This window comes from Aspergillus pseudoviridinutans (genome assembly GCF_018340605.1).
Source record: "Aspergillus pseudoviridinutans IFM 55266 DNA, scaffold_3, whole genome shotgun sequence".
In the NCBI taxonomy this organism is placed as follows: Eukaryota; Fungi; Ascomycota; class Eurotiomycetes; order Eurotiales; family Aspergillaceae; genus Aspergillus; species Aspergillus pseudoviridinutans.
Window position 1 is genome coordinate 4,408,542 of NW_025091283.1, and position 22,795 is coordinate 4,431,336.

The 22,795-nt window shown below is 52.0% G+C and overlaps 12 protein-coding genes across 12 annotated transcripts; 4 read left to right on the plus strand and 8 right to left on the minus strand.

Moving 5' to 3' along the window:
- Nucleotides 1-682: 682 nt before the first annotated feature.
- Nucleotides 683-2,437, minus strand: Asppvi_005314 (cytochrome P450; the record flags this gene model as incomplete). The annotated part of the gene is made up of 5 exons (XM_043301237.1): nt 683-1,092; nt 1,148-1,750; nt 1,805-1,964; nt 2,022-2,153; nt 2,213-2,437. The coding sequence occupies 5 exons, from the start codon at nt 2,435-2,437 to the stop codon at nt 683-685; spliced, it is 1,530 nt and encodes a 509-aa protein (XP_043157172.1).
- A 365-nt stretch (nt 2,438-2,802) lies between these two features.
- On the plus strand, nt 2,803-4,283 carry Asppvi_005315 (uncharacterized protein; the record flags this gene model as incomplete). The annotated part of the gene is made up of 4 exons (XM_043301238.1): nt 2,803-3,090; nt 3,151-3,663; nt 3,713-4,062; nt 4,115-4,283. 4 exons carry the CDS (start codon nt 2,803-2,805, stop codon nt 4,281-4,283), a joined length of 1,320 nt encoding a protein of 439 aa, XP_043157173.1.
- A 411-nt stretch (nt 4,284-4,694) lies between these two features.
- Nucleotides 4,695-6,263, minus strand: Asppvi_005316 (uncharacterized protein; the record flags this gene model as incomplete). Its single annotated transcript, XM_043301239.1, has 6 exons — nt 4,695-5,038; nt 5,096-5,205; nt 5,256-5,334; nt 5,391-5,455; nt 5,520-6,112; nt 6,183-6,263. 6 exons carry the CDS (start codon nt 6,261-6,263, stop codon nt 4,695-4,697), a joined length of 1,272 nt encoding a protein of 423 aa, XP_043157174.1.
- Nucleotides 6,264-6,945: 682 nt separating this feature from the next.
- Nucleotides 6,946-8,504, plus strand: Asppvi_005317 (MCT family MFS transporter; the record flags this gene model as incomplete). Its single annotated transcript, XM_043301240.1, has 4 exons — nt 6,946-7,163; nt 7,227-7,600; nt 7,662-8,025; nt 8,087-8,504. 4 exons carry the CDS (start codon nt 6,946-6,948, stop codon nt 8,502-8,504), a joined length of 1,374 nt encoding a protein of 457 aa, XP_043157175.1.
- A 367-nt stretch (nt 8,505-8,871) lies between these two features.
- Asppvi_005318 (Zn(II)2Cys6 transcription factor domain-containing protein) lies at nt 8,872-10,116 on the minus strand (the record flags this gene model as incomplete). Its single annotated transcript, XM_043301241.1, has 1 exon — nt 8,872-10,116. One exon carries the CDS (start codon nt 10,114-10,116, stop codon nt 8,872-8,874), a length of 1,245 nt encoding a protein of 414 aa, XP_043157176.1.
- Nucleotides 10,117-11,543: 1,427 nt separating this feature from the next.
- On the minus strand, nt 11,544-13,295 carry Asppvi_005319 (uncharacterized protein; the record flags this gene model as incomplete). The annotated part of the gene is made up of 4 exons (XM_043301242.1): nt 11,544-11,787; nt 11,846-12,685; nt 12,749-12,990; nt 13,065-13,295. The coding sequence occupies 4 exons, from the start codon at nt 13,293-13,295 to the stop codon at nt 11,544-11,546; spliced, it is 1,557 nt and encodes a 518-aa protein (XP_043157177.1).
- A 786-nt stretch (nt 13,296-14,081) lies between these two features.
- Asppvi_005320 (DUF427 domain-containing protein) lies at nt 14,082-14,552 on the plus strand (the record flags this gene model as incomplete). Its single annotated transcript, XM_043301243.1, has 4 exons — nt 14,082-14,162; nt 14,230-14,335; nt 14,391-14,471; nt 14,521-14,552. 4 exons carry the CDS (start codon nt 14,082-14,084, stop codon nt 14,550-14,552), a joined length of 300 nt encoding a protein of 99 aa, XP_043157178.1.
- Nucleotides 14,553-15,337: 785 nt separating this feature from the next.
- Asppvi_005321 (Dabb family protein) lies at nt 15,338-15,825 on the plus strand (the record flags this gene model as incomplete). The annotated part of the gene is made up of 3 exons (XM_043301244.1): nt 15,338-15,356; nt 15,407-15,635; nt 15,696-15,825. The coding sequence occupies 3 exons, from the start codon at nt 15,338-15,340 to the stop codon at nt 15,823-15,825; spliced, it is 378 nt and encodes a 125-aa protein (XP_043157179.1).
- A 161-nt stretch (nt 15,826-15,986) lies between these two features.
- On the minus strand, nt 15,987-17,238 carry Asppvi_005322 (uncharacterized protein; the record flags this gene model as incomplete). Its single annotated transcript, XM_043301245.1, has 3 exons — nt 15,987-16,145; nt 16,196-17,028; nt 17,103-17,238. 3 exons carry the CDS (start codon nt 17,236-17,238, stop codon nt 15,987-15,989), a joined length of 1,128 nt encoding a protein of 375 aa, XP_043157180.1.
- A 447-nt stretch (nt 17,239-17,685) lies between these two features.
- On the minus strand, nt 17,686-18,594 carry Asppvi_005323 (pyrroline-5-carboxylate reductase family protein; the record flags this gene model as incomplete). The annotated part of the gene is made up of 2 exons (XM_043301246.1): nt 17,686-17,990; nt 18,045-18,594. 2 exons carry the CDS (start codon nt 18,592-18,594, stop codon nt 17,686-17,688), a joined length of 855 nt encoding a protein of 284 aa, XP_043157181.1.
- Nucleotides 18,595-19,149: 555 nt separating this feature from the next.
- On the minus strand, nt 19,150-20,440 carry Asppvi_005324 (uncharacterized protein; the record flags this gene model as incomplete). Its single annotated transcript, XM_043301247.1, has 2 exons — nt 19,150-19,597; nt 19,665-20,440. The coding sequence occupies 2 exons, from the start codon at nt 20,438-20,440 to the stop codon at nt 19,150-19,152; spliced, it is 1,224 nt and encodes a 407-aa protein (XP_043157182.1).
- Nucleotides 20,441-20,783: 343 nt separating this feature from the next.
- On the minus strand, nt 20,784-22,538 carry Asppvi_005325 (uncharacterized protein; the record flags this gene model as incomplete). Its single annotated transcript, XM_043301248.1, has 1 exon — nt 20,784-22,538. The coding sequence occupies one exon, from the start codon at nt 22,536-22,538 to the stop codon at nt 20,784-20,786; it is 1,755 nt and encodes a 584-aa protein (XP_043157183.1).
- Between the last annotated feature and the right edge of the window lie 257 nt (nt 22,539-22,795).

Consider the following 22,795-nt stretch of genomic DNA (forward strand, 5'->3'; position numbering starts at 1 on the left):
AGCCAGACACATGGCTGCCAAAACCACATGGCTCGGAGATCATCTACTTCGTGTCCGGGGGGTTTCTGCATGCATCACCTAATGCCCTTCCGTTCGACTGCAGCAGAGGGAAACGTCTGAGTCCTGCCGAGCCATCCCAAAGGGGCTTCGCTGCTCACCTGGGACTAACCATCCGAAGGTAGTGCGAATGCGTGAATATACCCAACAGCACGTCATACCCGCCCTGGATCTGTCGCTTCCGTGACTCGCTTGACACTGCAAAACTGCTGTGCACTGTGGGTTTGGCCCCAGTGCTGCCCAGCTTCACAGGAGGTACTCATTGTAGCCGCTGCTACCATCCAGCCGCTGTTGCTTTTGCGGCAAGAAGCTAGAGCCGTTGAGTTACTTTAGGGAGAGGTGTTAGTCTCTAGCTGGATAATGGGGTTAATGTAAACAGCATTGGGAGAGTATTATTAGTTTCACAGGAGACGCGACTCTAGCTCCGATCTAGTAGTTATGAAGCTCTCTGGATAACTCGAATTTTACTCACAACCATACTAGCATTTAAGTATTTATGAATTACATTCGAGACTTCCTTGCAACATCTTCGCTGCTCTTAAAGAATATATTCATTGACCGGATACCTCCATATAAAGATTCGTTCGTAGTGACATCTTCAGAGCAGTAGAGTGAGATGCACCTGCTAACGCGCGCGAAACAGCACCCGTGCCGTCTGGTTGGGTTGACGGGATCGGTCATACCAGGTCGGTTTGGGAAGCCCTGTAGGATCTTCCAGTTTGATCTCATAATGCAAGAGAGTGTGAGCAAGGAGCAGTTTGATTTCTTGAGCTGCAAAAAATCGTCCGGGACAGGCATCCTTCCCATGGCCGAAGTTGATATGTGTCGGGGATGTGGTCACGAACTGGTACCGATTCTCATCCCCCGGCTGCTCTCGAAGGCGAGACCATCGGAAAGCGTCAAATTTCGAGGCGTCAGGATATATTGTATCATCAAGGTACATGGCATGCATCGGGACTAGGACGTATGAGCCTTTGGGAACAGTGGTGCCGTCCAAGAATGTGAAGTCCTTGGTGACGGCTCGGGTCATTTGGGCTGCAGGTTATGGCATTAGCAATTACCCTTTTAGGTGCAATTTGATAACACGTACAACTCGCGATAGGGGCCAATCTTTGACTTTCTAGCATAAAGCTGTCCAATTTGCGCATCCGGCTCAATGATCGAGCGGTCCATCCATCCGTTTGCACGGCGCTTTCAATCTCTGCTCGCAGCTCCGAATGGGTGTCCGTATGCAATGCGAGATCATAAACACAGTTCAAAAAGGTGACGCTGGTCGTATGCACCGCCGCAACGTTCAGATGAAGCAAGCGATACATCAGCCGCTCCGGGTCCCGTTCTTGGTGGTTTGGCGCGGCATCAATGACCCACTGAAGTGAATCTACCGGTTTGCTTTTGGGGGATGTGTGTTGTAGTTTCTCGACCTCCTYCAGCCGAGCCTTGATATACGGTATGAGATGCTTGCGAGCTATCTTCTGCCGTTCCCTGACATTGGTGACGAAGTACGTTACCGTTGACTTGAGGAAGTCTGGCCAGGCACGCAGCTTATCTGCACCGCCGAAGACATCTATCGTGTACCTGATGGACATCTGAAGATACTCCTCATTGCGACACAGTGGTACACCCACAAGGAGTCTGTTCGCCGTACGTGTCGCGATCCGATGAGCAGCACGAGCCATAACAACTGGTTTCCAGTCTGCAAAGTAGCATATCAGTGGTGTGTAATGTAAGAGCCTGTCGGAAAAATTACCGGCTGGAGTTCCTATTTCCTGATGAAATACTAGACTAATCTCATCCAGCAGATCGTTGACCTTGAGCTCTAGGCTTGGAGTTAGGTTGGTCTTGATAATATGAAAATGGAACTTGTTTGCTTCGACGATGGGAGAAACCGTGTATCTTGCCTGTTGCACCTATTATGGGTCTATCAGCATCGATCTGACTCTCTGAATGGCCAGCCTTAAACTCACGTCGTTGGCTGCTTCCTTGGCGCTCAGATGTGTGGGTGGTGCCGTTCGTATCTCGTCCACGAACTTTGGAGGAATGACAATCACCCACCGGACGGGAGTTCGAAGCTGGTAGAAGTGGCCATGTTTTGAGAACTAGATTCTGGATCAGCTCAGCAGACTAGGTGTGAGGAGCAGCGCATTTCATCTTTCACCTTTTCATACCCGGCTTTCAGAACACCAGGGCTGTCTCTGAGATAATCCAGAGAGTCGTACCAGCTTCCAAACCAGCCCGAATGTGTGCTATAGACAGGCAATCTGGCGCGTTTAGGGCTCAAGGCAAGTTTGTAATAGAGAGCAACAAAGCCTAGAGTTCCAAGGAGGAGAGCCCACTTGAAACTTCCAGGACCAAGCAGAATCAGCTCGTTAAGGACCGCCATCTATGTTTTCCAAATCGAACAGCTCAGAATTCACATGAAAGAGCCGTTTGGTGATCTGCTGCCGGCGTCGCTAATTGTCGATGTCTGTTTATCTATTTCTCTCATGATGCTTCTACATCTCGTAATTCAGGGTTAATTATACGCAAAATTCATAAACTACGTCGCTAGTATGAGCCTAGACAAACTATTGGCTATTTGGCATCGCCGAGTTGAATCAAACCTTCTCGGAGGTTTTGGCGCCTCACGATCAGCCAAGCGCCGACGGAGATACGACCAACACGCCGCATTCATATATTATAGCTCGATTTTGGCCATTCGCTTGGGATAAGTGACAACGAAGCATTCCTTCTCGCTTTCGAATCATCATGTCAGATCCTACCGTCTTGCTGAACCTTGCGGCCACCATCTCCAACGCCGCACTCACGATCACCCGCCATAACCTGGCGGCATCCGCTCCTGCTCCGTCATTTGTAGCTGAGAACTCCAGCAATGAGCCTGTCAATGGTAACGGAGTGGCAAGGGCAAAAGACGGTAAAAGCGAACTCGCGCAAAAGGAGGCCCTTGATGCCGCAGCTTCCCTTATTCAAGCATCAACGGACCTCCAGATTCTCGTGTCTGGACCAGAAAACTATCTAAAAAGCTTATCATACGGCGTACGTCTGTTTCAACAGTGATCGAGACATCGTAGCTGACGTGGAATGGAATGTATCTAGTACCACGACATCACTGCCTTGGCCGTCGTAATTGAATTCGACCTCGCACGCAAGGTGCCCATCGAATCCTCCGTCTCCTTCAAAGAGCTTTCCATTAGCAGCGGTTGCCCACTGGGCCGATTGGAGCGTGTGCTGCGCCTTCTCTTCGTTCGTTGGATCTTTTATGAACCTCGTCCGGGATACGTCGGTCATACCGTCGTGTCCMAGCGAATGGTGATCAACCCGGAGTTGGCTGCGTTCCTGGGCCACTGCACCCATGAAGCCTTTCCAGCCGCTTCAAGACTAGTTGACTCTCTGCGTAAATATCCTTCGTCAGAAGAGCCTAATGAAACGGGTTTTAACATCGCGTTTAACACGGTCGACCCATTGTTCACTTTCCTGTCAAAGCATCCAGAACGCTTCGAACGTTTTAATCGTGGCATGGCCGGTCTGAGCAAGAGTGGTGGCCGGTCAGCGCAGCAGGTTGTCGAGGGATTTCCCTGGGACTCCCTTGGTGCCGCGACGGTCATTGATGTGAGATTTCCAATACTGGATTACGTTAGGAGGTACTGACTAGGGACAGGTCGGAGGTGGTAATGGGCACATTTCACTGGCTTTGGCCGAGCAATACCCGCAGCTATCGTTCGTTGTCCAGGACCTCGAGGCTGCGATTTTGTCAGGGACCGAATCTATACCGTCTGCCTTGAAGGGTCGGGTGCAGTTTGAGGTCCACGACATGTTCCAGCCTCAGACACGCAGGGGCGTTGATGTCTTTTATCTGCGGCACATTCTCCACGACTGGCCCGATCATTATGCAGTGCAAATCCTCCAGAATCTTGTGCCCGCGATGAAGCCAGATTCTCGTGTGATCATCTCGGACTCAGTTATCCCGCCGCCAGAGCAACTCCACGGGTTACATGAGAAGCTAGTCCGGTATGCTTGTCACGTTCTTCATCCCAACGGGCAAGAAGCTGACAGTCCACAGGTATCTCGACATGCAGATGATGGTCCTGCACAATGCGCGGGAGCGCACCGAAGAGGACTTTGCGGATCTCCTGGCTCGAGCTGACCCTCGTCTGAAGATCAAAAATGTCTGGCGGAAGGGACCGGACGCAGCGGCCAGTACGATGGTTGAGGCTGTGCTTGTAGGGTAGTTTATACGCATTATTATCTAATCAATCGGAGCAGTATTAAGTTGGTTTGATATATTTTGTGTCTTTGCTTTATTTAGTGCGGAGGCATTTGAGCGTGAGCCTGCGGCTTGTGTGCAAGCGAGTCCAAATCGAACCGAAGTGATCTATCACAACAGATGGTTCCTACCCCAGCCTTGGGATTATGTTCGCTCAAGCCCTTTATCACATGCTCCAAGCAGCAATTTCGCATACCGTGTTTTCAAAGTAGGGATTTCCAATAATTTTAAATGGATAAATTAGAGAGCGGGTTCATAATAGTCACTGAGTTGAGGATGCTGTTAACTTATCTACTACTATGAATAACTAACTAGTTAGATATCAGGTGCGTAGAAATAGAACTGTATGCTCACATCCTGCAGTTGTCCCGCCACTTCAAACCTGGACTGCTTGTGTGTTCTTGAAAAACGACTGCAGCTGGCGCCGGGAGTCCTCCAGCACATCATATCTGAAGTTATGGGCCATGAACTCCGGGGGCGAGGTTGGCACCTCAACTCCCTCCGGCATGTACTGCTTTGCGCGTTCGCGAATCTTCCAGGATTCGTCTTGTCCTGCATTCGAGAAGACCTGCATCGCTGATGCGCGGTTGAGTCGGATTTTCTCGAATATTGCGAGCCGAAAGCGGATCTCCTCGTCACTGGGACTGTCCGAGAGACCCGTGAAGACTTCACATAATGCACCGCCATCCTCAATAGCCTGCGCCCCTCCCTGGCCTTGATCTGAGACTGGGCGTCAGTACGAAAACTAGAGTTGGAACACGAGCCTGGAGATCATACGGGGAAGCATAGGATGTGCTGCATCGCCAATCAGGACTAGACGGCCTCGGGTCCAGGTTGGAATGGGATCGCGGTATAGCAGTGGCCAGCGATTGATGCTGGTTGCTTTCCTTTTTATAACTTAGCCAGATAAAGAGAATTGAAGTCCACGCGAACTGACTTGAGAATGGCTATAATGCTGGGATGAAAGTCATGGTACTCAGAGAGAAGATCACTGATGTCCGCTCCGCGATCCCAGTCTATCTCAGCGATGTCAGTATGCTCGAACTAAAAACGCGCAAGCGTAAGTGCTGACCTTCTTTTTCAKAATCATCCTTCTGATGGTCTGAATGGATGCCGACAAAGTTTTGAACGGTATTACTACAGAAAAGAACTCATGATGAGTGCGTGATGCGACACTACGAGAAGCAGGGGATGGCCTCACTTTGCACATGGGTACCAAACAAGACGCCGGTGATCATCCGCGACAAAGATTCTCATAAGGCCATCCTCCAGAAGCGGCGCTGTCTGGGGATCCTCACTCAGCAGCTCTGTGGGGATCAGGAACCGAAATGCTGCTGATCCTGTCGAGACGGCCGGTGGTGCATGGCCAATTATCTCATGGATAGCGCTGGTATGTACGCCGTCCGCGGCGACAATCAGGTCCGCATGGTGAATCGACCCGTCAGCAAGGGCCACAGATCCCCTTTCGGCATCGTAGGCTACCACTTCGGACCGCAAGAGGATGTCCACGGGCGATCCTGGGGACTCCTCGATTGTTGCCAAACGTCGTAGTTCCGAGTGGAGATCAACACGGTGCGCCAGGAACCAGGGTGCAACGTAGGTCTGGGTAAACTGCGAGCAATCGACTTCGACTAGTGGCTTGAGCGAGCTACCTGAAGCCACCACCGACCGGCGCACCGTCACCATGCGAGCCAGGTCGGCGTCGAATCCCCACTGCAGGAGGATCCGGGAGGCATTGGGACAAACGTGAATAGCCGCACCGACCTCCCGGAGAAAGGACGAGCGTTCAAAGATCTAGAGTCCCATCGTCGGTCACTGAAATTCGATTCTTTGCAGAGGCAGTTCGCATCCCTATGCTTCTCACCTTGACTTCATGACCAGCACGGCGGAGGCCAATCGCGGCCGCCAACCCGCCGATGCCACCTCCAACGACAATCACTTTCATGGCTGCAATCAAATGGGGGGCAGAGTTGAAACGGATAAACGAGAGATTGATAATCTGGGCGCTTCACACATGCGTTTCTTGGTTCTTGCACTTGATCTGCGCAGACGCTCTAATAACCTGTGGACAGCGAGTTTGTGTCCGAGCGGAAGCGCTGGCTCAAGGGTTCCGACTCATGTATGTCTTTAATCTCGCCGATTGGACTCGTAAATATTTGGGGCTAATGATGGCCTGGCCGCCGTAGGAGCTAACCCGCTGGGGGAATTGGACGGTGTCTGTGAGCTCGTATAAACCCTGCACTTGCATCGGCGCCTCGGTGGGTTAAGCATTCACAGCAGCAGGCAGTTCAACACTTGCATCACATTCGCCGTTCGAGAAGAATGATCCTGTTCTTGGTTATTGCCAGTTAGAGCCAGTCATAATGGGTAATAAGCGCAATTGTCCAGTGAAACCCCTATATGGAGTTGATCTTCCGTCGCGAGTGGATTCTAGCATGCAGATCCTCAAGTCCCTGGCCGCAAGACATTGGAGCGCAGACGCCGTAGACTAGCCGAAATTACAATTGACATTGAGGAGCTGTTCTTTAAATATAACAGGCTTTCGAACATCTCTCAAAGATCATACTAGTGGCTCTCGTGAGAACGGATTCGGAGTAATTAATTGTGTTGTCCGCTCAGTCACAAAGATGAGTTCCTCCACAACGGAAGAGCAGGAGTTGTCATCACCCAAGGTCAACGAAACGGTGCAAAGTAGCAACCTTTCCTCCGATGTAGACGTCGAGAAGGAGACGCCAGGTTCAGTGCCTGTTCCCTCAGGTCCTCCAGCGCCGCCTCCCCCTCCAAATGGGGGACTCAGAGCCTGGCTGCAGGTGCTGGGAGGATTCCTGTTTGTTCTAAACACTTGGTAAGGTTCCTGGCGCGTTTGTTTGTTCACAAAATGCCAGCTAACCAATGCGCACTGTACTAGGGGAATGGCAAATTCCTTCGGCATCTTCCAAACGTACTATGCAAGCACGCTTCTCCCGACCTCCAGCCCGTCATCGATCTCCTGGATTGGCTCGATTCAAGGTTTTTTGCTGCTTTTTGTGGGAGTGTTCTGTGGACGGGCGTTCGATGCAGGATACTTCTATCCCGTCGCAGGACTGGGAATCTTCCTTTCGGTCTTTGGAATGATGATGACTTCGCTCGCAACCAAGTATTATCAGATTTTTCTGGCCCAGGGATTGTGTCTAGGCCTAGGATCGGGATGCCTTTTCACTCCAGGTATCTCTCTGGTTGGCACCTACTTTTCGACTCGACGAGGACTGGCAACGGGGATCGCAGCCAGCGGTAGCAGCGTGGGTAAGCTTGTATTCTCCATCAACCCCACAGGCGCCTGCGTCGCTAACAAGTAGTGTGCTAGGTGGCATTATCTTTCCAATAGTCATTCGTCGACTGATTGTCACCGTGGGCTTCCCCTGGGCTGTGCGAGCTATGGCCTTCATTATGTTAGCTACTCTGCTACTTGGAATCTCCCTCCTCAGACCTCGACTCCCTCCACGAAAGTCCGGCCCGGTGGTGGATCTTGCGGCTTTTCGGGACCCTGCATATACCACTTTTGTCGTGGGATTAGCTTTGGGCTTCATGGCCTTTTTTATTCCATTCTTTTACGCAGAAAGCTACGCCGCCAACATTGGGGTGGACTCGGAGTTGTCGTTCTACATCCTGAGTATCATGAACGCAGCAGGAATGGTTGGCCGACTGCTCCCTAATGCCCTTGCAGACAAGTAAGTTCCACAAGCGTTTCGCACATCGCGGGAGTAGCAACTAACCGGAGCGTAAAACCAGGGTTGGCAACCTGAATGTCATTGTTCCTTGCGCATATATCTCCGGCATCGTCGTTCTCTGCTGGATTTCGGTCCACCACCTCGGCAATCTGATCGCTACATCCATCATGTATTCATTTTTCTCAGGTGGTTTAATGGCATTGCCACCAGCGGTTCTCGTCGCCTTAAGTCCAAGTCTGAACCAAATCGGTGTTCGAGTGGGTATGGCGTTGACCATCGGTTCACTGGGAGTGTTGATCGGATCTCCCATTGCGGGTGCCATATTGTCCCGCCAGAGCAACCATGATAACCCGGGAATGGAGGGGGGCCTTGATTATACTGGTACACTTGTGTTTACCGGAACCGCCCTTTTGGTGTGTGGTGGTCTCATGAGTGCTACCAGGGTGATCAAGAAAGGTGCAAAACTTGGAAAGGTCTAAAATAAAACGGCTGCTTTGATATGTCAGCAAAGACCCTAAGATTATCGAGTTAGTTTTGTCCTGGCGATGAGAAGGCATCTAAGTGGGACGTATAAGGTCATTTTCATCGCGGAGTTCATCAATAGATACTCATCATACTCCACTATTCATCGTATTAATTCCAACGTAGAGAAGCCAACCGAATTAACCAAACCCAGGAGAGAAGTACGAGTTTTAGAAAAGAAAAGGAGGAAAGCAAACCAAAGAACTCGTAGTTCATGCGTGTGTCATTGAATATCTATGGGAGCGTTACTGAATGGTACGAATTGCGGGCTACTGCTCAAAGCCTCCATCTCAATCAAACGCCAGCCAGTATTGACCTTCGACTCTATGTTTCCACCTCTATCATAATAGATCGGAACTCGGCTATCAGTGCACTTCGCATCATGTTATACAAGTCCAGTCCATCCGCCTCATCGAGTCCGCAGGCTCGCCGGTCCAGCCGCTCAAGTAGCCGCGGGACTTTATTTACATCCAGCAGCAGAATCTGCTTCGCCAGAGAGCTCTCATCCGCATGGTCCAACTGATATGAGCCCAAGGTAAGCCTGGCCGTTGTCGCTCCTGGGCCAGACGGAACTTGGTTGTGTTCGGAGGGAAAGAGGGGGTTATGCTGCTGATTCGCTGACGTTTTGTTCGTGTCAAAGGACGGCCACGGGGGCGGCGAGGTAATGGGACTGGGGCCTTTACGGTTCATGTCTCTTCGATCGCACAATCTCGATTGATAAAGATGGTGGTATAGAAGGAGAGTCTTGCGGAGAAGAACCAATATCAGGAGGCGAGTGGTACTGTCATGAGGGGAGATGCATCCCAGGGCATTGCAGATATGGATCAGTGCCTCCTTATTCTGGCTCAGGGCAACATCCAGACTGAACAGGCGCATGTTGGCCTGTTGGATCTTTTCAAGTGCCCGAACGATGCTTTGGAAACAAGCACACGTCGAACCGTGGCCCTTGGTACTGACGAGGTCTTTGGGATGGGAGGATACCAGGGGGTGCGCTGTCACTGTAGATTGTGTCACAGGCTCGCCCGTCGCAAAATCAGAAATGGCCGTGGGATTCGGGCTGGTCATTTCAAACGCTGATGGAAGGCGTGTGGCGAATTCGGGAAGTGCAGCGGTCTGATCCCCGCTGTACAGGGGACTGATGGCGGCTCCTGGCATGGAAAACCAGCCTGACAGCATCGCATCCATGGGCTCCATCTGGCCAGCTTCGTCATCCATGATCAGCACGGAGTCGTTAGAAAAGTCCACCGCTGACGACGGAACCTGGGAATTCCGATCGTTGTCATCGTCGGAGCCCCTGGTATTGGCACTCGTTGTGGACGCGTTGTGTTCGCTGGGGGCTCGTGAACGGTTGCTTTGGGGAGGGGTCAGGATGCGTGCAGCACGTACCCCCGACTCTCTGCTCGCTACAGGGGCTCGACCCGATCGTCCTGGGGGGCTGTGGACACACGGACTATTTAAGTCCAGGCAGCGCTGACACCCTACGGCGGTGGGGACGCATTTTACCTTTGCTTGGTGGCACTTATCGCACGAGGCCCGCAGGGCCCGTTTCTGTGTCCCCATGCTAGGCATTTATTCGAGCAAGAGAATGCGGAGCGTCTTAAAAAAGGATGAAAGCTCGTATGGAAACCTCTTCTGGATCCAGTTGCCCATGCTTTTATGCACACCACTTAGACCGTGAGTTTTGTCTCTGCAATACGGTGCGGAAACTGTCGTGATCGCCCAAGCAAGCCACTCCCAGTTCCCATTGGTGCAAAAGAGGCGGACGGGATTGAAGGTCCTCCAACAGAGTTTGGAAGCTGTTGTTAACGCTTGTTCCCGTGGGGCGATCCCCGATGCTTAATTGCGGAGCAAGGGCCCTTGATACGAGGGTCGAGGTCCAGACGTATTCAAGGTGATAATGTATGGAGCATTGCAGCCCCTCCTTTATAGGGACAGATTGCTGTCGTCTTCGATTAGGATAACAAGAAGGTAAAGTCTCCTCAAAATCTTCACCAAGCGCCACCGTCACAACTCCGGGCAGCGATGATTGCACAGGGATACAGTCAGAAATCTAATAATGACGACTGCTCTCACGCCATTTCCGGACGATAACTAGTCAATACGAGTATAAATTGCAAGACGTGAAATGCTCCAATACGGGGGCCCGAGGCCCTCGTATTGCACATGGTTACAGACGCACGAAGACAGGGGTCGCGCACCAATCTTACCACGTGTTGGCCAGGAGCAAAGTTGCTCGCTTGTCCTCACTAGCCAACCGAGTAGGTGAAGAGGTACGAGACGCTTATCGTGCGTTTTCGGATCAGCCGTCTCACTCCCCCGTCTGGATACCCGAGATAAGACCGGGTCTTAGTGACTTAAACGCCGGGGATACTTCCTTTATTAATTTAGGCTAATGGTCACTGAGCTCAGGAAATGATAATACGCATCTTGGCGCTGTGCCACAGGTGCTATATTTATTTAGCAACACGCGGGGTCCAATGTACGACGGAGTTGGAGAAGTCGGTGATCTCCCACGTTAAAGCATCATAGCTTTATCTCACAGGATGCCTATGTATCCCACATCACTGAGACATGGCGCCCCACCAGAAACTTTATATTGACTATGAGAAAGGACTAAGAGAGACGAAGGTAAATTGGAAGCTTCCAATCAAGTGCTTGATAAACCGCCGACCACCGGGCACTTTTCAGTTCGAGACGTGCTAGTGATATGGCGATCTGCCTTGTGGCTTCGCCTAGCGACCGGAGAAGTCTTGCAAGGAGATCACCATCTCGAGAGTCTAGACCTATCGCGTGGATATATGGAAATGTGTATAAGAACGTATTCCTCCGAGCTCAGGGTTACACTGGCTGAACTTGGCAGCAGTTATCGGTCAATACGAACTCCGGACCAATGCCTTTCTACATTCGGCGGCACGTCATTCCCCATTTGGCCGTATCTTGCGCGATGCACAACGTGTCCTATCCTCAGGAGCAGACCCTGGAGCTTGATTCGCTCCCTACTGGATCCTCTTTCCACGACTCTCGAATGGGAGCAGGAGACTCAAGACAATCAGCAACGCATACAGTGCAGCACAGATAAAGAGCGGAGCGGTCGTTTCAACGTTGGCATAGCTGCCCACGAGCACGCCCATAATGCCTCCCACTCGGTTCAAGACGAGGCAGAGGGCGTACCCTGTGGCTCGATGAGCGGAAGGGAGGATTTCAGGCGTGTAGGCGTAGATCGTGCCGTAGTACATGTTTCTACACCCGGAACCTGTCAGCACAAGGTACTTTGGAAGTGTTCGGAGAGGAAACGTACGAGGCCGCTGAGATTGCAGCGGAGACGCCCACATTCTGCGCAGGAGTTCGGATCTGGGTGTATCCGAACTGCAGCACCATGGTCAGTAGGGCGCCCAGTGCCATAGTGCCCCTACGTCCGAGAAACTTGCTTTCCACTAGAATGGCAGCAAAGATGGGTCCCGCCAGCCCCGAAACTTGATTGATAGCGTAGTTTCTCCACGTAATATAGGTGGAACCGCCGCCAACCTTCCGACCCTGGGACTGAAGATAGTAAGGCAGAAACACATGGTAGAGAGGACTGACCATGCCAATGACGAGCCAATTCAGGATGATTACCGTATACGACCAAGCTAGCTGGCGGGTGCGAAAAAGACCGAGAAAATGCTGTGAGATGCGAAGAGAGGACCAGGCGGATTTTTCTGTATGGATGACATGACCCTCCTTACGCAGATCCTCCAGCGTGAGGTCGAATGGCCGATTATACTTCTCGGCGAGGGCAGCCAGGAACTGGACCACCTCCTCATCGCGGTTCTGGGCGATCAGCCACTTGGGAGTTTGCACCATCCGGACTATACAAAGACGGAGGATGCTCAAGATCAGAACCAGCCCTCCACAGGTAAAGTGCAGATACCGCCAGCCCATATTCTCACTTTGAGAGCACGTAGCGGGTGTTGTATTAGACGGGCAACTGTAATTGCTCATGAAAGCCCAGGCCAGGAGCCCTGCGATGGTGTAGCCCACAGCCCACCAGATGGACATGAATGTAACTAGCCAGGAATTCTCACTGGGGAGAAATTCAAGCAGGCTAGTAGAGTCGAGAATGTAATTCCCCCCCACAGCTGTGGAGTATAGGGCAACTCTAGCAAGGATAGCTGGTCAGAGCCTGATAGAGATGAGATGCCGACAATAGGGTTGCACTCACAATGTTGCAAAGGGGATGTATCCTGGCATGCCTCCTGCGATCACCACGAAAATGGCAGCGAGAAACAGAGAGGCGTTGAAGGCAAATCGACGTCCAATAATGTCGGCCGATAACCCCCAAAAGGCTGCGCCAAGCAGCAATCCGATCTGAGATCCAAGAGAGATTCCAGCGACATGTTTGCTGGGATTCCCATATTCGTTTACTACTGCGGGCTGCGCGATGGACTGGCAGACGATCAAGAGCTGGGCCAAGCAGTTCGCGTTAATACCAAACGTGGTTCGGTGTCTCTGGAATCTGGAATATTGTCACGACTCACCGAGTCCACGGCGTATCCAAACCCATTGAGGAAAAACAGTTTCCATTGAAAGGGCGTCATTCCGATCTTGTCAATGGTTCCATTGACAATAGCCATCTTCCGGGTCAGGGCCGGATCAATCGCGGACGTATCGAAAACGTTGTCGTAGAAACCAGAGCTGTCTCCCTCATCTTTATGACCATCGACCGGCTTCGCCGCGCTTACTTGCTGGGTGCTGATGGTCTCCTCCATGGCTTCTCTTGCGAGTGGTCTGAAGCTGCTTGTTGTCTTCGGCAAATACAGCGGGTCAATGTGCAAGAGCCTTGATGGTATGTGGTAACACACCATCCCCCCTTTCCCACAGGCGACCATCACTTAAATACCCCGCGGCCCAAACTGACACTAACATCTCTAACTCGTACTTTCAGCACGTCATCAAAAATGTGCTTTTTGGTGGCAGTCCTACGGAGGACGTGCTCTGTGGAAATGGGGTCAAGTCTCTACAAGCTGAGCCATGACTGCTGTAACGCATCTCGCGGGAAAATCTTATCCATACATTTTGCTTTTTCTAATCCCCCTTTCCATCTCCAGTTGCTCCCATCATTAAGACCTTACACGCCGGTGCCTTGGTTCTGATGCCACTTCCATCCGGGACGGCGTGGGATCGGCGCTCCTCCATCGGAGGTTTAGAAGCAGAGACATCTGAGATAGTTCACAGCCTGCCCTATCGAGAAATAGCATCGGTACATGCGGCTATATCGGGGGATTAGAAAACAGAAGACAACCCATTAACACTAGCTGGTGTCATCAAGCCCGCAAGTGGCGTGCGCGGTCATGCCGATTGCCAATCTCTCTTTCCCCGCAGGGTCAGATATGCAGGGATCTAACTGAACTGGAATAACTCTCCGTAGAGCGCAAGAGGTAAAGCCATACCGGCCTCTATATATATATACATATAGGATTCTCCCTCTTATGGCTACTGTACTAGAAGTACACGCATTATTCTATTACGCAGCTTATTCCAATCAGCCTAGAAACATGCCTCGGGCCCTCGCCAAGGTCGGCGACCATGTTGTCGCCGAGACAGAGATCTGGGAAACAGTCGAAGGAAACATCTATGTATATTGCCCTTGGTTGTCATCTACTGTTGTAGGATTTTGCCTCGGTCCACGCTTACGATGCACAGTTCCCACCGTCGGCGATCAAAGATCAGAGCCTCCTCCAGCACTCGGATTTGTCCACTTTTTGCTCATGGAAGGGCTATGCTTCGTACTGGAACGTGGCTGTAGATGGTAAGCTATTATTCCAGATTCCAGGTTTCCCTTGCAACGCTCTAATCCTGTGCAGGTAAAACCATTGAAAATGCGGCCTGGTACTACAAGGAGCCGTACGACGCAGCGAAGAACATCAAAGACTACATTGCATTCTGTGAGTTTCTCCAACTCTAAACTCTGTGCATCCTACCAATAACGGACAGACAAGGACAAAGTGGACATTGTGGAGGAATAGTGTCCAAATGCCGTGGGATGTCGCCTCTTAACATCCAGACGCCCACTATCTGAGCGCAGAGTAAGGCTGCAAATGAATTCAATCAAAGAATCTGAGATTGCCACATATTCTACTGAGCTCATAATATTAACTATGGAATGCGATCAAATGACTCTAGTTGCATGTAGTGGTACCAACAATGAGTGTCATGCTGAATTCGCATCCTTCCGTTGTAAGGGCAGGATACAAGCCTTCAGCCCAATATAAACAGTGTAGGGGTACGAGCCCTTCCATCATAAAGACATCCTCCAAGCTGACCTGGTTCATGACTTAGGGAGCGAGTTGCATACGACACGGATAKGAAATTGGCAAGTGAGATTTCTCATAGACTGGGTGACCTAATCTGCGAATCCATATCCCACCCACATCATCCTACAGTAGTTCCATGCAGTAGTCATGTCAATGTGCTGTACTGGTAACTTAGGGTCCCTATTCTGACGTCTCGATTCCTATTTAAATCGTCTCAAATAAATGTATGAGTTGAGAGCATCATAACTGCGGGCATGGGCAAGAAAACAGAAAATTTAGTGGAAAACAAAGTCGGGTGGATGAGTCCGATATTTACATCCGGAACGGCGGTACGGCGTACATTGGGACCATCCGACCAAGGTTGATGCGGAAAGTGGCCGAGATGAGAATAAACTATGGATCTAGTGAGTCACCGTAGCCATTTTTCTCATTTCTTCCCGCAACCAACATTTCCGTCCGGATTAGCCCAACCGAGGGTCATACAAACACTCGCTACAATGACGATCGTACATATAGGTTAGTAATTTCCTGTGGATCAATCAACACGTCGTACTCATATAATCCAGTGCTGTTCAAGTTCCGTCCAGAAGTGACGCAGGAGCATAAAGACACCTTTGTCCGCGAACTCAAGAAACTCAAGGACCTAGACTGTGTCAAGGGTCACCGGCTGGTCGTTGGCGGGCCGTCAATCACTGATCCGATCGAGCGAAGCAAAGGGTTTGAGATTGCCCTGCTAAGCTTCCACGAGGATCGGGAAGCTTTGAAAGCATACCAGGCCAGCAAAGAGCATCATTGGTAGGTGCATATCCAGTAACGGTAGTCGACAGTGCTCAGGCGAGGCTGACAAAGAGATAGGGTAACCAGCACATACATGTTTCCCTACAAGGAGGATCTCATCCGGTTTGACTTTGAAGTGGCTCCGGAGGACGAGTATATGTGGAATTTCTTGCCAATTGAAGGTCTTAATGGGCTTGCGAAGAAATGAAATTTACTACCTTTGGAGACCTAGTCAGCTTGATTTCAAGGATCTTAATGTATCACCGTGTCGGATTATGTAGTAGTGTCTGGATATAGGGTATGGCTGACAGAGAAGGAAATTTGGCTATAAGTGGTAATCTTCGTTACAGTATAACCAAAACTGAGATACTAGAATGGACTGCTATAGTTACGGAATTGACCCAAGGGTTGGCCGCCCTCCAGGATATGCTGCAACAGCGTGCCATAGTCCCAGCCTATAGCTGCTGCTGCCATGGCAGTCAAGCTGGCCTGATCCACCCGCCCTGGCCGCCCTGGACCGGTCATATTCTACGGAATCATTCAGTATTCTCACAGGAAGGTGGAAAGCAAAGACTCACTGGCTTCATATTTATGTCGAACAAAGCGAATTCCGATCCCACTCGGAACCGTCGCACATCTACCCGAATCGGCGCAGTGGCACCAATCAGCCTGGCGACCCCTTCGCACTGCCGCATCACCTTGTTGTACGCCGGATCTTTCATTTCGTCCTCCGACACCACGCGGGAGTTGGTTGTGACCGCTACCACGCCATTATATGGAGCAATACCATCCTCATGGTTGAAGCGCGTCACTGGCACCATACACCAGTAGTCCGGGCGAGAAGGCGTCGGCGGCATGACGGTGATAGTCGCCTCCTCACCTGCCAGAAACTCCTCGAGCATGATCAGCGGTGATTCCGCCAGTAAGATTTCGGCATGTTGTTCTAACTGAGCAGCATCTTGGCACACTCGGACACCATGGCTGCCTCGGCCCCGCACCGGCTTCCCCACGATCGGATAACGATCGATCTGGTTAAGAATCTGGCGAACATTATCGGGGCCAACCATCCACGCGCGAGGCAAGCTGAAGCCACCCAATTCACGTAATTTGTTGTTCAAGAAAGACTTGTCATCAAAGTTTTCGACCAGGCCCGGCGGTTGCCCAACGACGTAGAGATCAGACGCTAGAGGAGTTAATTTGCTTGACATCTGGAGAGGATGTGACGCAAAGAGGATGGTGTTTGCCCAGAGATGAGTAGCGCCTTGTTGAACGGCAGAATAGATTCCCTCTTCTGTGTCAGGGAAGGACCAGCCTTCGTGTGAGGAATCCGATGGCGATGGATTGGGAGTGAGGACCCTGACGCCTTTTTGTCGCAGGGCGTAGGCGATATCCGCTCCAGAGTCCTGATAACCTGGGAATATGAGTAGCGAAATCTCATGCGAGTCAAATTCAGAAGTCACTTGCCTCCAGGCTTGCGAGGTTTACGCACGCCGTTGATGACAGGCGGATCGATGGCCTGAAATAACACAGCGACTGTGGGGGAACAAGCGGAACTGCTCAAGGCGCGGGCGCATCGGGTGAAAGAACGCCGTCTACACGCGACAGCTGAATTTGCAGCCATTATGTCTTACTCAAATAATGAATTTGTCCTTGGACATAGAGATAAGCTGCGTTGGGGTCGGTTTAAAAAGCATGAAGGTCGATCTTGGCATCGGAAACAGCCGAATACGCGTACAGAACATCGGCTACATTCCGAGAATATATATAAAACCAGACTAGATCTGACAACCTGGAATACAAGGCATCACAGATCTATACGAGGTCTCTATCATTTGCGAGAGCATTGACCCAAACATATTAAGATGATACACATGGTTTTTCTTGAATTAACTGTCCTTGGATGAAAGTGGCTGGTTTATACCAAGCTAAGTGCCAAATGATGGGCCTCTGCGTTGACTGCTCACTCCTGAACCGGCATGACCCGCAAAAGCGTTAGGATTCATTTTTAGACTCCATGTCTTAATCCTACTCCTAGTGATGCGAATTAATTTTGCCTTGCCAAACCTGTCTAGAGCTTCCCAAGTGTCTCGCCGAGCTCCGCCGCCCGAGATGTGGCGGACCGTACTGCCTTGTCAACAATATCCTTAAAGTTCAGCGACTCAAATGTCTGGAGCGCGGCGTGCGTTGTTCCGTTCGGACTAGTCACGTTCTTGCGCAGCTGGGCCGGTTCCTCCTCCGACTCGACCAGCATCTTGCCCGCGCCCAGGCAGGTTTGAGCTGCCAGCCGCGTGGCCTGCTCCTTGGAGAGACCCAGGGCAGTGGCACTGGCAACCAAGTGCTCCACCATGGCGAAAAAATATGCAGGTCCAGATCCTAGTCAATGTTAGTTTATGCGTCATCTGAATGGAGACTTCCCAAGTTACTCACCCGACAGACCGGTCACAACATCTAGCAGTTCCTCCTTGTCAACCCACTCAGTGGCCTTGCTGACGGTCTGGAGTAGAGCTCCGATGAGCTCCTTCTCCTCGGCCGTCACATCGTCGCTAGCCAGAAGACCCGATGCGCCTTCCTTGACCAGGGCCGGAGTGTTGGGCATGACGCGGACGATATGGGCAGTCTGACCATCACTCGTCTTGAGCCACTCCTTCAAGCTATTGAGAGTGATACCCGCGGCAATGCTGACGACCACAGGCAGTGATGTGCGCTGTGACCAGGCGGTGGCGAGCTCCTGACAGACATTCTTGGTGGTTTGAGGTTTCACAGCAATGACAACAACATCCGCCTCTCCCGCAGCTTCACTATTGGAGGTGGTCGTCTGCACGCCCAACTTGGCAATCTTTTCGCGGTTGACATCCCATGGCTCTGAGACGGTGATGTTGGCGGGGTTCATGTCCTGGCTCACAAGACCTCCGATGATGGCCGAGGCCATGTTGCCACCGCCGATGAAAGCGAGTTTGCTCTGCTGTAAGGATGGCATTTTGAGATATGAAACTTGATGCGTGATGTAACAGATCTGAGATGACAGCACAAAGAATGAATAAATGAAGCTATGATGTGACTTTGCAGAACACGCCGGATCAAGGACGGCCCGATGTCGGCGGAGGGGTCTAGCCCCACCGGAAACGCGGGGTTTGTCCTCTTCCCGGTGCCGGCCCGGTTAGACGACAGTCATTTCTGGGGATATCCTGATGCTAACAATGGGATTGAATTGCGCCTTCTAAATATCGGACAAATTGTCCAGCAAGTCTATGCAGACTACTCATAACAGTATATATGACATGCATTGAGTAAGACGGCAAACTTTTACTCCAGCTAGATACATTCCGCCAGTCCCTCAAATGCAGGTTCTGGCAGGACAGGGTTGAGCACGGATCCCTGCTGCTTTGACTGGATCTAGGTTATTCTAGCCAAGCAGATCCTGTGTTCGACTCTAGAATGGTGGATCCATGACTCACTGCCTATACTCACGACTATCTCAGTACATCAAAGTCGATAGGTATCTGCCAGAGCCATGGCCCAGTAACATGAGGGATTACTCTTCCAAGTGGGCGCGAACGAACTTGATGACCGAAAACGGGACCCCGTTCTTGGTTGGATCCTGGTACCGAAAGAGGGGGAAATTGTATAGGGGCGCCACCAGCGTGAGAAATCCCCAAACCCAGAGATACCCGATCAACCTTGTCCAGATGGTACTGTGATATTTGGAGTTGCCTCTGAAACGCCGGAACGCTTCCTGCACAGCGTCTTCGATCATGATGCCCAGCGGTTGGATCAGGAAGCAGCGTAGAGCGCCGCTATAAGGGAGCCAGATGCCTGCTCGTCCGTCGATCGTCTGGTGCAGAAACACAGAGATGGCAAAAACACACGTGATGTTAAGATACCGTTCGACTAGGGAAGGACGTGGCAACTGCAGGAGATCTCGACAGATGTAAGAGGAAATACTCTGCATTGGCCAGCGAAAGACCTGATGCCAGAAGCGGCTACAATGGTCGATAAGTTAGCGACGAATACGGACGAGTGCAAGGAAAGTTAAACGGGAATGCGTACCCCCAAAACCCTCGCAGGGTGTAAGTCTCGGTTATGGACCCAAAGAGGGCGGGCCACTGATAGGGCGAGGATATCCCCAGCCCAACAGAAAGCACGGCGAGGACACGGTAGTGGACGTCGATGAACCAGCTGCCAATTGGGCCCCAGCCGAGGAATGCAACCCCCAGGTGGATTAGCACTTCTTGCAGAGTGGCCGGCGGCAGACCGTTTGGCCGAAGGAAAAGATACTCTCTCCCTGGGCCAAAAAGACGCATCGTGTCATCCTTGGACGGGGGCGAAAAAGTCATGAGATCGAGCACCAGGTACTTGGCACCAATGATCAGCAACGTGCGGGCGAGGAAGCCGACCCGAGACGCTGAATCTTCATTCTTGCCGCGCGGCACGGTTTTGACTTGATAAGGGGTGTCAATGCCGCGAAGGGTCGTGAGCAGGTAGAATGTCCAGCGAAGACAGTCGTACTGGGGGACAGTGGTCTCTGCGCCTTTGGTGGCGGTCTGGCGCTGGATCTGGTGTTGGATCTCCTCAGCGTCGATGCGAGCCACACACATTAGGTTGAGATGATGAAGGCCAAACCCGACCACAAAAGCAGCCGTCATAGGGTTTACAAGCTGATTGCTGTCGAAAAAGTCCAGGGCCAGCCATGCTTGATAGGTCGTGAAGGCAACCAAGGGAACAGCTGCAGCCCGCCAGAGGGAATACCGGGAGGTAAAGCAGATGGCGGCCATGGCGATCACGCCTTGCGCGGTCATAGAAACGGCGAGATGCAAGAATCCCATGTTGTGTATCGCTGAGTGGATGGATACTGCCGCTGGCTTTTCCCGGTGGATGGACCACAGATACGTAGAGTAATCGGGTTTATGGGAATAGTCAGTCCTTTTACGGTTATATATGCAACTTCGGCTTCCGAGCAATGGACTCCGAGAGGCTTTCTGAGTCCATCAATGTTACAGCTAAAACAGTCCTGCGGAGACGCGCGAGGACCCTGGTGGCTAAGATTCAGTTGACAACTAACGCAAAAAGTCTAGGTTGCCCATGTGAGTATGTTATGAAGCTACTTCATACAATACATAACTTTGTGATCAGCGCGATTCAGCTTCGAGAGTCACAGCACAGCCGAATTCAAGCTTCCGGCCGCCTTTTTTCGGAAGTAACAGGGCTGTCCTCAACGAGAGACTGGGAGTTGTTCAACGGAGGGTCGCGCAGGCAAAATGCCAGGCCAATCAGTGGGATGCAGAGACAGATCCCGGTGATGCAGAGCAGGCGCTGCACATGTTGGTAGCTGGCAATTATTGCGCTCCTGGTCGCGGTTCCAATGGGATATTGTGCGACGACAGCGAACGGGTTGCCATAGACGGATGCAGCGAGGGTCGCACCATCCGGCAGCGTGGCCAGCCGGGATGCAAGCGCCGACGGCAGGACTTGTGTCCAGATGGCACCCGCGACACTGTTGCCCAGCGCATCCCCGATGCTGTGGAAGGCGAGGAAAAGCCCCGTCATGACTCCCAGCTGCTCGTGGCCGATCGACGCTTGAAGCGAGGCAAGCGATGCGTATGGTGCTAGGCCGCCTGCAATCCCCAAGACCACCTGCGCCCCAATAACCCCGGCCCGGTTAGGGCCCTCTGCGCCGCCACGGTAGCGGATGAGCAAACCAAATCCGACGATGAAGAGCACGGTACCGGCGACGATAAAGTATTTCAGCCGCCGGACGCGGTAGACCAGCGCTCCGCAGATCGGCCCCACGACGAACGAGGTGAACATGTACAGCGTGGCGATCCTGGTTGCCGCCGTAATAGAAAAGTCAAAAGCGACAATCAGCACGGTGTAGAGATAGTTGCCCTGCATCATGTAGGCAAAGTTCATCATGGTGGCAATCGCCAGCGGGCCCCACACGCCTCTATCCCGGAGAAAGCGAAAGGGGATGAGCGGGTGCGGCGCTCGGAGCTGCCAGACAATGAACGCTGGGATACAGCATACTCCTATCACCAGCGGGGCGAGCACATGCGCCGAGCGCCATTTGGGACTGTAGCCCCCGGCGATAGTAAGCGGAGTAAGCACCAGGGCGAGGGATGCAACCAAGAGGACAATACCGGGGACATCCAGCTGCCAAAATAGCCGGTTTAAGGGAACAGACCGGACGGCCATTGAGGCGGGAGAATTGCGAGCAGCGCGACGGGAGAGGAAAACAAGGGTGGCGATGACGGGGGCCACACACACGGTGAAGATAATACACCACATGCCGACACCCCATTTCCACGAGGTGGCGCCCAGGACGGCCGACGAGATATTGCCAGATACCCAGGCTGTGATGATGAAGTGCAGGTTGGGAACGAAGGTAGCGAGGAGCCGCACCCGAGTAGACGTTACATCGGCGATGAGGATGTCGACCAGCGTCTGAACAATGGTGAACCCCAGCGTGTAGAGGACCGCGCCGGCGCCAAATGCAGCGAGACCGGTGGAAGTCGCCTCGACAATGGTGCCGACCAGATACAGGATGATGGACAGACCAAGGATCTCGACCCGACCAAAGGCATCCGCGAGCTTGCCTGACGTTGGCTGAGCAGCAGCAGCGAAGACGGTGCGGATGACATTGACCGTGGAAAGCAGCGAGTGATCATCGTAGCTGGCGGTAGCGTAGGTTTGGTAGACGCCGCGCAGCACCGCGTCTAAGCCGAACGCATAACCCAGAATAAAGATGCTCACGAACAGGATCGTACGGGTCACTGGAGTCAGACAGCCGGCGATGGCCTCGATCCTAGTCACACCCGGAGATTTATCATGGTGTTGATTGGGGTGGTCGACATGAGGGTCGGCCGGCGGACCTGACTGTAGATCAGGCTGCTTCTCAAGAGAATGACTAGGACTGGGAGACGCCATTGCTATTGTGGATGCGTTGACAGCTGTGAGAGTGATTATAGGGCAGGGGTAGGCATACCAACATATATGCTAGAAGACAGTTTCCTTTCATATCGTCTAACGGACCGATCTGGTGCCACCGGACCGATGTAGGCACCTTGGGGGAAAGGCGCCCAAGCCACTCGAAGTTATGATTGTGACTTATCATACAGAAGTCTCAAGATTATCAATTGTATTTGCTGAGGAAATCCAAACTAAAGACATTAGAAGAGCAGCAA